This window comes from Poeciliopsis prolifica, unplaced genomic scaffold, assembly GCF_027474105.1.
Source record: "Poeciliopsis prolifica strain line A6 unplaced genomic scaffold, Auburn_PproV2 SCAFFOLD001, whole genome shotgun sequence".
Lineage (NCBI taxonomy): Eukaryota > Metazoa > Chordata > Actinopteri > Cyprinodontiformes > Poeciliidae > Poeciliopsis > Poeciliopsis prolifica.
This window is the reverse complement of record NW_026562376.1, coordinates 4473688-4487392: the sequence shown is the minus strand read 5'-3', so window position 1 is coordinate 4487392 and position 13705 is coordinate 4473688. Positions and strand designations below refer to the sequence as shown.

At 41.8% G+C, this 13705-nt stretch overlaps 1 protein-coding gene across 3 annotated transcripts in view; it reads left to right on the top strand.

Annotated features, from left to right (window-relative positions):
- Positions 1-13705, top strand: part of dgkzb (diacylglycerol kinase, zeta b) — a 46880-nt gene that overhangs the window by 14577 nt on the left and 18598 nt on the right. For 2 of the 3 annotated variants that reach the window (XM_055029425.1, XM_055029416.1), the window contains exons 1-8: positions 7349-10856; positions 11715-11814; positions 11919-12014; positions 12160-12237; positions 12313-12369; positions 12458-12526; positions 13128-13199; positions 13272-13388. In XM_055029425.1, the coding sequence (XP_054885400.1) occupies positions 9925-10856; positions 11715-11814; positions 11919-12014; positions 12160-12237; positions 12313-12369; positions 12458-12526; positions 13128-13199; positions 13272-13388 (1521 nt within the window). In that variant the 5' untranslated portion in view covers positions 7349-9924. Of the gene's footprint in view, positions 1-7348; positions 10857-11714; positions 11815-11918; positions 12015-12159; positions 12238-12312; positions 12370-12457; positions 12527-13127; positions 13200-13271; positions 13389-13705 lie in introns of those variants that run through there. The other variant, XM_055029432.1, reaches the window with a different exon arrangement.

Below are 13705 nucleotides of genomic sequence, written 5' to 3'. Positions count from 1 at the left end.
TCTGATCAAAATTAGGACATTGAATAGACTCCTGAACAGATTTCAGACTTCGTACAGATTTCTGACTATGAACTGACTGCAGAATCTAATCAATATTCTAACATTAACGGCTTTGCAAACTGATTCTTTTCCCGGCAAGATTTTAGACTTTGAAGTGATTCATGAACAGATTTCCAATTATGAATCATTTCCTGATCAAATTTCCAGGCTGAACAGATTCACAGATGCATTACTGACTTAAAACAGATTCAGATTCTCTCTTTTTCTGTGTGTTTCATTCTTTCTTTCTTTCTCTCTTTATTTCAATCTTTTTACTTCCTTTCTCTCTATTTTTTTCTTTCTTTCTCTGACTTTATCTCTCTTTTACTGTCTTTTTCTTTCTGTCCTTTTTTCTGTCTTACCTTCCTGTCTTTCCTTTTCTCTCTTATCCTTCCTTCCTTCCTTTCTTCCTTCCTTCCTATTAAGGGTAAGTGTCAGTCATGGTGAAGAGCAAAGAGTTACCAAAGCAAATGGAGGTTACTGTAATTTCCTAATACGGTCAGAAATATAAGTGTGTGTGTGTTGGTGGTTTTCTCTGCTATAAGAGGAACTGGGTTACTGCAGCAACGCGCCACTTTGAGATAAGAGTCAGAACCGTCTCTGCAGATGAGGTCCGTCAGAGCGGGACGGACCCGCAGAACGACCTCTGACCCCATTACAGCGTGTGTGAGGCCGTCAGAACCCAGGGATTACACAGGCCCACTTCCTGGACTATCTTTGTCACTCGCTGCCCTGTTTCTAAAAATAGCCGGGTCCGGAGGGGAGGCTGAGACTCCGAGGAGGAGAGGATGGAAAGGAACCAGGAACACCTCCACGCTCTGAGCTGATGGGCTGTAACTTGTTTGACCACTAGATGGCAGCACAGGGACAAAAACTGCAAAACAAACCTGGGAGGCAGGAAGGAGAAAGCCGGTCCTGTTTTGGTTAAACCCATATAGCTGCTGGTCTGAACTGACTCCTCAGTGGTTTGTCTCCCGTCTGACTGGATCAGAAAGCCGATCCATCACTCTCACCTGATCTGGGATCAGTTTCCCTGCAACTAGATGCAGCCGCATTACGAGGAACCGGATACTGACGAGGTTGAAATAGTGAGGAAAAGGGTTTCATCGTCTTAAAACTCTGGATCAGAGCCGCCTGGATCAAAATCACTTCTCAAAACTTATTTTTATTGAGGCCTGATACTGTGACCTTTCTGTTTCATTTTATTTAATTATTATTAGTCTTTTTGGTATTATGATTTTTTTCACTTTTTATCAACTTATTCTACTGTGTTACTGTTTTTGTGCTGCAGTTTTTAAGAAGTGCTTAGATTTATACTCTTCACCACTGTTCTTTATCCTTAAAGAAAAAAACTCTACATTTTGTTTTAAGCTGATATAAACAATAATTTTTACAATAAAATTTATATCAACATTTTTAAGTGTTTCTGCTTAAGCAATCCATTAATCGAAAATTAAAATAAACTTGATCATTTCTATTCTGACATAATTTTGTTTCTTAAATCTATTTTCAGTTTTGTGTGTTTTTATTTATTGTTTTTGGTTTTATTATTTTGTATCGAAAACTTCCACTGTAGTGTGTTCTATACAAAATTAATATTTATTAATCTTTTAGTGGGTGAACTTGCATTATGCCATGATATCAGTAGAAAATTGTTTCTAAAACAACAATATTATTAGTGCAATGAATGTTGGGACATTTTATCATCCAGCAAAATTTGTAATTGTGATGAACTTTTATCTGCTGATCTCTGATCAGTAAGTAAGTAGACTTTCTAAAATCTCAGAAAGTGCTACTTTCTGAGATTTTAAAGGCAGGATGAAGGTTTCAAAGTTCACAAATTTGCTCTAAAGTGTCTGTTTTGGATAATTCTGTCTCGTTTTTATAAAACTTATTGTGGTAGATTTTGATCTCGAGCTTTAAAAGTTGTGAAATGTCCCTTTAATTATCAAATTGGACATAAATTATAAGAAATGAAGCATAAAAATTAGAAGAAAAAGATCATTTAAAGCGCTTTATATGACAAAGACATAAAACTGTCATTTATAAAGTGATTATATGAATTAGTAAGCTGGACTACAGACTAAAATGAATAATTTCTCAATTAATTGGATAGATGGAACAGTCAAAGTAAATTCTAAAAAATGAGAACAAATTTAGAACTGAGTGTTTCGACTGCTATGCTGTTTCCTGGAAAATAAAAACTGGTTGCAGCATCTTGGTGTTTGCTTCTGGAGATCACCATCCCTACAGTGAAGTACGAGAGTGGCAGCATCATGATGTGGGAGTGTTTTACTGCAGGAGGGACTGGTGCGCTTTAACAAAAACAGGTGGCGTCATGAGGAATGAACATTTTGAGAACGTTGAAGATGATGTTTTAAAACGTTTAAGCTGAACTACGTCTGTCATAATGACATATTTGCTGGACAATAAATCGTCCTAAAAATTATCGCGATAAACGATAATATTGTTTTGAGACCATCTTCATGATAATGGCACAATAATAACGCAGGAAAACATTCTCAAAGATCAATAAATTTTAAATTCTAACGAACATTTTTAACACTGTAACTGGAAAGCTTTTTAAATATCCAAAATAAACGAGCAGAAACAACTATTTCTAATCCTGGTTTCTTCAGTGTTGTTTTTATCGTTTGAAATCTGAAACATTTTCGTCTTGTAAGAAGTAAATTCCCATTTTTCCCAGTGAAGCGTTGCTCAGGAAAAGATCCGAGAGTCACACCTTCCTGTTAGCATCTGACGCTAATGTGTCCAGGCAGCAGAAGGAGGCGACCCAATGGGAGCTGCTGATCTTTTAAGCCTCTTCCAGGTTTCAAATCTGTCCTCTAATTGAAACATAGCAGCGAGAAGAGAGTCTCAAATGAATTCCTGCTGCCTGTGGACGAAGCAGCGCTCGCTGTTTTATGGTCAGGATGCAAGAACTGAAGGTTTTATCATCAGTTCAACAGGGCAGAGCTGCAGACAGAACATATAAAACTGGTTTAAAAATGTTGCTAAAGGGAAATCATAGGAGCTCCTCAGAGAGACAGGCCCATATTTTCATTCATATATACATTGTGTAATAAAAAGGCAGAATATACCTGGAAAGTACATGTAACCTCTCTTTAAAAAACAGAAATTTGTTTTTAAAAAATAATAATAAACTAGTCCCTGTTATTTTAGGAATTGCAGCAGCCTGGAAACAGCTAAAGTCCAAGAATAAATGAAAAACCCTCTAAAAATGCAAATATTTTATTAGTTCCAGCAGCAGATTTACCTTAATATGCATTAATGCACAATGGAATAGTCAAAGCACTGGGAGCAGAAACTGCAGTCTGTTGGAGTTTCAGCCAATCAGCAGCAGAAAAAACAAACGGCGGCTCAGAACCGAACTTTACTGAACTGAACGGCGACTCAGTAAAATCGCATCCCAAAACAACTCAAACCAGGCAGAACTGATGAGACTAAAATCTGATCATCTGAAAATGATTTTGAGCAAAAAATGTAAGTAAAATAGGTCACCTTTAAATTGAAGGCACCCAACAGGAGTTGAACTGGATTCAAGTCCAAGTAAAGCGAAGCTGTAAAAGATGGCGGCTCATTTTTAACCATTGAAACCCAAGGAGTGAATTGGTGAAGAATGGAAAACAAAAAAACAACTAATCAATATGATGGTCTGATCGCGCAGCATCCTGAACTCAGTTTGATGTTTTCTGCCTTAAAACCATCAGATTGGCTGATCTGGAAGCAGAACCAGAACCAGAGCCTCTAATTAACCCGCGCGTCCTGTCTGAGTCAGACGTCGTGTTTGGACAGATTAACATGAAGCCTCGCTTCCTGTCATTTTTCTCCCTAATTGGATCCATAATGCAGCAGCGAGCTTTGGCCTTGAAGTGTTAATGAGGAGTTGCTGGAGCAGCCGGCGGCTCCATTCATCTTTACTGAAGAGCGATTTATAAAAAGCAGCTGCAGATCAGCTGGTCCTGGATCAGCCGCTGAGAAATTCACAAAACATCAACAAATCTCTGTGAATTTATTACAATTTCTCCTCACAAATGGTCAAAACTTTGAGTTTAATTGAGGCCAACTCCCACCTGTAGGTGGCAGTGTTTCTTCTACTGCACTGCTGCCTTAGTATTACTTGATGTCCAGTTATAGTCCAGACTCTATCAAAAAGCTGCATTTACTGTCATCTGAGCGCTAATATTGCAAAATTACTTAAATCACCAAATTAGCACCACAAAATCTGGGATTGTGATTACAAAAAACCATCACAAAAACAATCGCAAAATCCTGGAGGGACTGATTAATGTGAAAAGATGTTGGATATTTATTGAAAATTCATGTTTTCCATGTTTTAATATTTGAGTTTCTACTGATTCTAAAAACAGTCAAGGGACTTAAAAAACAAAACATCTAGCCTTTTTGTTGTCAATAAGTTCATGGAAAATTAAATCAATAAAACAGCAAATCGGCAAGCGCTGCGCCGTTGCCCAGCAACCCCAGAAGCGTTCCATCCGTTACCTAGCAACCCAAGCTGAACTCCAGCACGTTTGTTCAGCTGGATTTATTGTTGTACAATGGCTGCCGGAAAAGACAAGGGTTTGGTTGTTGACTTGTTGGTTGTGCACTTCTGCTTTTCAAAGGTTGCATAGCTGCACATCTGTCTGCAGCCATTTTCATGTGTGTGTAAGTCGAGTTGGGGGGCGTGTCAAACAGCTGCTATTTGGATTTAAAGAGACAAGACGCCCTAAAACAACTCAAACTAGGCAGAACTGATTAGACTAAAATCTGATCATCTAAAAATGATTTTATGCAAAAAAAAAATGTAATGAAGATATTTTGTACCACCAGCATTTTGTCCTAATCTGTTCAAGGAAGTAAAATAGGTCACCTTTAATTTGAAGGCACTGACAGTTTAATATTTGTACAGTTTACTGGGTTTTCATCAACTCTGACCTTTGGGAACATTCGGGATCAGGATCTTAATTGGGCCTAGTTTAGATCATTTCTATTGGTACACAGTGAACTGACCCTGGATCAGTTCTTGGTGAACTGCTTACCGCTCTGGGTTCAAACATAAACCTGACCCTGGATCAGCTCTGGTCTCCTCCGCCAGGAAGCTAAATCGGGATGAGTTTGGGTTATTTACATGTGAAGCAGGGAGCTGGTCCTGGATCAGCGGCTCGGCTCAGCGGAGGGAAGCTGAGGTGAAGCTGCAGCTTTCAGTCCGCAGAGTTTATGTAAACCGGCCGCTCGCTGTGCGTTCACGCAGTGCTGCCTCTGGTCTCCATCTGCGCAGGATCCAGCGTCTCTCCACCGCCTGTCAGGTTGTATTCAGCTGCGAAGATCCTTTTATTCTGTTGTTGTTTGGTGTTTTGATTTATTTTAATACCACTGGACCATCTCAGCCGGTGTTTCTGCCTCTTGGCAGATCGATCTCGGGTTTAATGAGGCAGATTTCCTCTCCTGATCCTCTGATGCTCCTGTTTGCTGCCATATAACATTCCTGATACGATCAAACCCTTAAAACCGTCACTGCTGCTCCTGCAACTTTGCAATTTCTAATTTTAATGAAGCAGGAGACAAAATATTGGCTTAAAATCGAAAAGTTTGACTTTCAGATCTTGTCTCATGCTTTAAAATTTATTATTTCTGGGTGTTGTAGGAAAATTGTTTTAGAAACAAGAAAACAGAAACTCAGAGCGGAAAGTCCTTTCCAAAGAAACAAATGGTACAAATGTTAAAAACTTTAAATGATAAAAGAAAACGTTGAATTATTTTTACGTTTTTCATTTGTTTCTCTTCTTATATATTTAGATTTAAAATTGAGAGCAAAGTGGAAACTGTTGCATTTACCAACAGTTCCTCCTGGTTTATCATAATATCTTCATGAGAGCAAAATGGAACCAAAACCAAATTTCTTGTGTTCACAAATGTTGCAGAGAGAGATGATTATTGGTTATTTTAACACAGAAATTAAGATAAAAAAATCCTAAACTTAAATATATGTTCTATAAAACAGTTGAAATAAAAATATAACCATTTAAGTATAGGATTTAATGTAAAATATAACTTATAAAGTGCATTCACTTGTTGCATCTTCAACATCAGGCGTCAGACGCTTCATCAGCTGCAGTGGCAACAATGGTTTTATAATTAAAAAGCAGCCGGCGTTTAGTTTACTGTTGATAAAACTGTTTGGTTTCGTGCTGCTGCAGATAACGATCCAGACGCCTGGAAAAACGTGGAGGCAAAGCGGAGCTTTCTAATACAGAGGCAGAAAACAAGAGAGGCGCTGTGAATCATGCAAATGTATGAAAACAAGCTCTGCCTGGTGCAGAAAAAATCTCCCACATGACGCAGAATTCAAGGCTTTATATTTCATTGCACTACAGATTATTAATCTTAGGATTGATTTATGTTTTACACAAAGGCAGCAATGCAAAATGTTAAACAGTGAGTGTGAAATATGTAAAAATGAAGCTGGATATCATAAATACAAACACAATTTGAGGTATATTATTGTAAAAGTATTTATAAATTAGTTTAGAAGATTTTTCTTCATAAAATCTTCATTTCTTCATTTTTCTTCATTCTTCATATTTATTATAACCAGTTAGAATCGCTTTTAGAAACGTCTCAAAACTGTAAGGAAGTTGCGCTCAGTGTCTTCTTTTGAGGTTTTTATCTGGTTTCCTTCAGTGGTTCTTGGCATAGCGCCCCCACTGGCAAAGATGGAAACAACTTTGTAAATAAGTTTGGATTATTTGACGGTGCAATGTGAAAGTGAACCGCACCACCTGAAAATGTAACAAATGTTGCAGTTTTGGATGCGAATCAAAACTAGTTTACAGGTGAGATGGATAATTGTTGGAACAGGTGAGAGTTAAACCAGGTGAAACTACCAGGTGAGACGTGTGGCTGGTGAAATAGGTAAGGTGTGAGACAGTTACCAGGTGAGGAAGCGAACAAGAAGTACAGATGACAGTTTAGATGATTATCATATGAGATAGGTAGCAGGTGAGATGGACCAGGTAAGACAGGTAATGGTTGGAACAGGTGAAACGGTGACAGGTTTAGATGGTGACACAGATAACGAGTTCAAGAACAAGTGAGACGGGTAAGAGGGGGAGCAGGCGTGACGGGAGCAGGCGAGGGGGGGCAGCAGGCGAGAGGAGGCAGACGGGGGGGGCAGCAGGCGAGAGGGGGCAGACGGGGGAGTGGAGGGGGGCAGGCGTGACGGGGGCACACGTTGGGGGCAGCAGGCGAGAGGGGCATACTGGGGGGGGGGGGCAGGTGAGGCTGCAGAGTGACAGTGAAGAAGACGAGGGCCTATTAATATCTGCTGTCCCTGATAATCTGCCGGCAGACGCTCACATAACGTCTTCCTGCTAATCTGCTGGAACCGACAGTCGAGGAAACCCAGCAGGGATCAGGGATCACACCCACTGCTGCAGACACACTGGGAATACTGGGAACACTGGTGATACTGGTGACCCTCTCTAAATGAGGACCAAGGGTGGCAGAACAGGAAGTAGCGACTTGCCGTCCAGGTTCCTCCCGTGTTTCAGTTGACTCGTCTGTTTGGACGTTTATTTCTTTTTGTTCATTCTGTCCTCTTAAAGATAATCCATTCAGATTATTTTGTTTTCTTTAACTTGATTTTAGTTTGTTTCACATCTTGTTTTTTCTCTTTTCTACTTCTTTGGGTTGTTTTCTTTAACTCGACTTGTTCTGTTGCCATCTTGTCACTTTTTCATGATGCATCTTTTTGCATTGTTTTGGAGCTTGTTGAGCTTCTTTCTGGGTTGGTTCTTTTGGGTTCTTTGGGCGTTTTGCTGTTTTTTATGGACCATTACTGTCTCTTTTTGCAGTTTTTTCTTCTGTTAATCATTTTTTCACCATTTCTGAGTTTTTTCTGACAGATTTCTGTTTGATTCTCGAGGTTTTGACATCTGTACAGAGGCTCACAGTTTATTGTGTAGTGAAAAAATCTTAGTTTTTCCTTTATTTCAAGTTCAATAACTTGAAATACAGGAGCTCCTGTAATGTTTTTTGGAAGATTCAAGAGCTTGTTTTCAGTAAATACCTTAATATTAATAAAATGCACTAGTTTTAATGGAAGATTATTTCACTTATGACGTTTTGAAAAATAATCTGATAGTGGAATAAGTACTTTTTAAGGTATTATTTACTGAAAACAAGATTCTATATATTGTTGAGAAGTTACTTAAAAGTTATTTTTGTTTTATTTCAAGTGTACTGAAATACTAGAACCAAGAGTAACTGGTGAGTTTTTGTTTTTGCGGTGATGGGTGATGATGTGTGGATCATCGAGCCTCAGCCTGAGCGTTCAGAACGCCAACGGTGGCGTTTCAAATTCAGATTCCTGATGTTTTCTGTTCGGAGGCCTGGAAAGCAGCAGGTTGTCGTGGCTTTAATTACAGTTGTGGTTTGAGGCGATGACAGCTTCCTGTCGTCGTGCTGATTCTCCAGAGGAGTGAAAGCCTCACTTCCCGTGAGCAATTTATAATTCATGTTCCAGGTGAACAGGGATCAGGTGCTTCTGTAACATGAGGAGACCTTTATTCAGCCTGAATGAACGGAGCAGACAGAGAGCTGCTGTCGCCACCAGGAGGAAGCAGACTGTCCTCTGCTTCCACAGGAAGGAGTTCAAAGATTTCAGGGGAAATTCAGATAAATGGCGTTCAGTCCGGTTTCACCAAACCACACGAACTTCCTTAGCAGAAGAAACAGAAAAGAGAAAGAAGCTGCCTGGTCCTGCATTCTGCTGAGATGTGAGTTTAACGCGAACCTGTTGGACAAAAACATGTCAGGTCATTTACCTGTGGATTAGCCAGCCTTAAAGGGACAGCGTGACGTATTTTCCAGGCAACTGGTGACATTTTAAAGCATAATCGAGTAGGGCTGAAATGATTAATCGGATTAATCGTTTATTGAAATAATCGTCAACTCATTTGGTAATCGATTAACAGTTGGAGTGTACAGATTCAAAAAACCCAACACATTAAAAGCAGTAATTAAGCTGTTTAAGAATTATATACATTTTGCATTCAGGATAAAAACACAGTTGGCTTTGTGTAATGCATTTCTAATATTGCATGAAAAATGGTTCAATTAAATAAAAGTTTTAGTTTGATTAATCGATCAGTGGTTAATAAATGAAAAGAAACTTGATGTTGCAATTAGACCCCTTGAAAATGGACCTCTGTCTTTTTAAGAGGTTCTACTTTTCTGACAACAATGCTCCTCCATTATGCTGTTTACAACCGCTCTTAACCTCTGATCCTTACATTTCTGCAAACTGGAGATACAAAAATAAATTTGCTTCATAGAAATGGCATTTCAGGAAACATTTTGGTGCCAGGATGAAGCAGTTTTTCAGCCGAGTTGAAATTGGTGTATTTTGCAAAATTGTAATAGAAAAATTTTTTCGCATCACACCAGTCATGTGATCGACAACCGGAAGTAACCGGAAGTCACAGGGGATGATGGCGCAGCATGTTTTCCATATTCGCGTGATTTCAATTGCACTTATTATTTAATGGAAACACCGGAATTGAAAAATCGTGTTTCTTTTGACATTAACGAAATACCAACAAAGTTTTGCTCACACCTGTAATGAAAACGCAGCGACTGAAAGAGGTGGTCCAGTGGTCCAAAAGACTGATGTACATTAACAATCCCAACAATTCAGACAGTTTAGGAGTTTTAATTCTCATTAATGATAAATCAAAATCGTATCATTTATCGTGATAAACGATATGATAATTGCCAACCGTTACCTCTCACTGAGATCAGTTCCGGTAACTCAGCAAATTTTCTACACCAACAGCCGTAAGAGACCCGTCCGCAACCAACATGGACACATTTTTCCGTCGCCACTTCCGGAGGAAGGAAGCGTCCCTGGAGGGGGACCCCACCGCCGCTGCCTGCCGCCAGCGCCGGCCCAGCGTCGCCATCCCCACCAGTAAGGCCCGCCGCCGCTCCAGCGTGGGCCTCCCATCCTCCGCCCTGACGCAGCGCCGACGCTCGACCGTCCAGCCGCCGGCGCCAAAGAGAAAACATGGCCGCCGGCGGTCCAGCACCACCACGCCCAGCCTGAACCCGCGTTTCGCCGTGTGCCGGAAGAAGGTGGGGAAGCTGCGGACCATTGACACCCACCTGCTGGGGCCGTCCATGCTGCTGGCCAGCCTCATCCAGATGGCGGAGGAGGATGAGGAGGGCGGTCTGGGGGCGGGGCTTCCCGCAGGTGAACAGCAGGTGGAAGTGAGGGGCGGAGTCAACAACAGAGCGGCATTTTCCCGCTCCAGCAGCCTCCAATCGGACCGAGACGACGACAGCAGCGATTACTCCAGCAATAGCCAATCAGAAGGCAGCATTCTGTCTGAGACGGAGCAGCTGCCTGAGGAAGAAGAGGAGGACGAAGCCTCCACCTCCTCCCTCTCTACCTCCGCCCTGCTAGTGCAGAGGAAGCCCCCGGATGTTCTGTCCCAGTCGCGGCCCCTGATCCGGGCCCCTCGCTGCCTTCGCAGGAACTCCTCCCAGGTGTTCGCCGGAGACCTGTCCCCGTTCGTCTGCTACCGCGGCTCCAGCCAGAGGAAGAGGAGGAAGATCTCCACCATCTCCAAGGCTGGGAGCCCCTGGCCGGGCAGAGGCCACCCGCTGCCCTGCCGCAAGAGCTCCGTCTACTACCTCAACCACCCGGCCTTCTACAGGGGCCCCGGGCCCCTCAGCCCGCTGGGGCCCCACAGCTACGACTCCCGCCTGGAGAGTCTGAGTGCCTTCCTGCTGTATGTAGTCCACACTAATTTAGCTCTGTGACCAAAACCCAAATATTTAAGAACTTAAAGGTGATCTATTACGATTGAACAGTTAAGGATCGGTCTATAGAAAACATGATCATTACCCCACAAAATTTTGTGAGGTAAATCACAATGAGGAAACATGCAGTTACTGTGCTGGGGTTGCTAGGGAACGGTCGGAACTCTGTCGGGGTTGCTAGGTAACGGTCGGAACTCTGTCGGGGTTGCTAGGTAACAGACGGAACTCTGTCGGGGTTGCTGGGTAACGGTCGGAACTCTGTCGGGGTTGCTAGGTAACTGACAGAACTTTGCCTTGGTTGCTATTTCACAGAAAACCGAGGAGTGAAAACTTGGACTGATGACTATATGTGATGATGTAATCTCTAAATGTAGCGATGCTGTAAGGATGGATAAAATCTTGCTCAAAGGTTTGCTCAACAGTTTAAAATTTTGAAAGGTGTATGAACAAAAATGTTTCTTCTCGGTTAGAATTTCACAAAAATGTGTGAAATTATAACTGAGAAACATGATAGTTTTTGTTCAAATCGGTACTAAATTAAAGGACTATTTCACTGTTGTTAGAAGAGTTTTGCCTTGTTTAAATCAGTTGCAGGTACATTTTGTTTAGCACAGCACATTACTGATCACTACTTCTGTAGTAATTAGTTTTTCCAATAATTTACTTCATACATTTTATTTTATCTCGTAATGATGGGAAGACATTTCTATGTAACTGAAATGACGTTAGCTCTGGTAACATTTTTCACAATTCATATTGAATTGCTTTAACGCCTGATGTAAAAGAAACTTTCTCAGAGTTTTTTTTTCTTCTTCTGCTGTTTGCAGGAAAGCCATCGCCAAGTCGGGCCTGCAGAACGCTGCGACTCAATCCAACGCGTCCGGACAGACGGACTCTCAGCAGCCCAACAGCACCATCGACTGGAGCGTAAGTCACTTTTCATTCAGAAATAAAACACAGCTGAGTTGTGTTCAGTAAAACACAACATTAGTTTCACTTCCTGAAAAGTATTTGTGTATTTTGGGTTGCAGGAGAACGCCCAGTACGGGGAACACATCTGGTTCGAAGCCAGCGTTTCTGGAGACTTCTGTTACGTTGGAGAACAGTTCTGCGTCGCCAAGTCTCTGGTGAGTTCACCTCCACTGGTTTGCTTTTGGTCCCAGCGGGAAAAGAGGAGCGGCTCTATCAGGGCCGGCCCAAGCCTTTCCGGGGCCCTAAGCATGGTTTGGGAAAACGTCCCCGACTCACCGTGAACTCGATCTGTTTTTCCAGCAAAAGTCCGTACCACGGATGAAATGTGCTGGCTGTAAGATATCGGTGCACGTCATGTGCATGGAGCAGCTAGAGAAGGTAAGTGAGCTCCAGGTCAGAACGTCGTCTCAGACGTCTCTCCTCCTCAGCTGAAGGTTTCTGTCCTCTGCCCAGATTAACTTCAGGTGCAAACCGTCGTTCAGGGAGCCGGCGTCTCGAGCCGTCAGGGAGGTCAGCGGCGCGTCTTCACGATCTGAAAGTGTTCACTGTTGACGTAACGTTGAGGTAAATAACGCTCTGAAAACGTCTCGTTCTCCAGGCCAACGTCGTTCGACATCACTGGGTCCACAGGAGACGGCAGACAGGGAAGTGTCGGCAGTGTGGGAAGGTTGGTCTCTGACGGGATGAGTTTTCATTCTGTTTCTAAACCAGATTTACATATTTTCTTCACAAGTTCTTCTTCTCACAGTTGTTTTTCGTATAAAATCGCTGGTTTGGGGACATTTAGCAGTGAATGAATGTTCCGTTTTCTGCTCCTTCCACATTTCTGGAAAAACCAAAAGTTCATCAGAACATCTCAGGAACAAGAACAGTCTGACTTTTGGCAGATGCTTAAAAATGTAGGAAAAAGTGTAACATTTCCCACCTCAACTTATAAAACAACCATTCAAACTTTAAACAACTTGTTTCTGGTTTTACAATGTAACAGTTTGAGGTTTTTTTCTCCATTTTCCATCAGAATAATGAGCTGACAGTAATAATGTCACACACTGTAGATTCTAACCTCAAGAAAAGCTCTGACATTTATTTGACTTAAACTACAGAAAACTGCAACTCATGGGAATCTAAATCAAAGAATGAATTAATTTAGCAGTTTTCTAGTCATACTGACCGTCGGTCAACGGGCAACTTGTGCAAGGAGAGGAAACTGGAATCAAACGTGCGAGTTTCAGATCGACAGCTCCTCCAACTGTTCCTGTCTCCAACAGGGCTTCCAGCAGAAGTTTACATTTCACAGCAAAGAGATCGTAGCCATCAGCTGCTCGTGGTGCAAACAGGCGGTGAGTTAACGTCGTTAACGCAAAGCTCCAGCAGGTGACTTCCTGCCAGCTGACGCTCCGTCTCCGTTTCAGTATCACAACAAGGTGACGTGCTTCATGCTGCAGCAGATAGAGGAGTGCTGCTCTCTGGGGGCCCACGCCGCCGTCATCGTCCCTCCAACATGGATCATCAGAGTCCGCAAGCCGCAGGTATTTACACAAATGTTTTCCTGGATTTTAAACTCCAAACCCACCTCCCAACTACTTCCTGTTTCCCCTGTCTGGGATCCAGACCATCATCCTTGAAACTGGTCTGGATCTCCAGGCCAGTTTGAAATCTCATGGAAGATTTTATTTTGTTCTTGCTGCAAGATAAATAAATAAATTAGAGCTGACTTTATATTAATTTATTAAATTTCTCTTTGGAATCAATAAAGTATTTTTTAAATTGAATTTCTAGTCTAACCTCCACCATAAATCTTCTCATTTTTTATTGATCAGTGGGAGGGCTGGTGCTAAAGACTGAT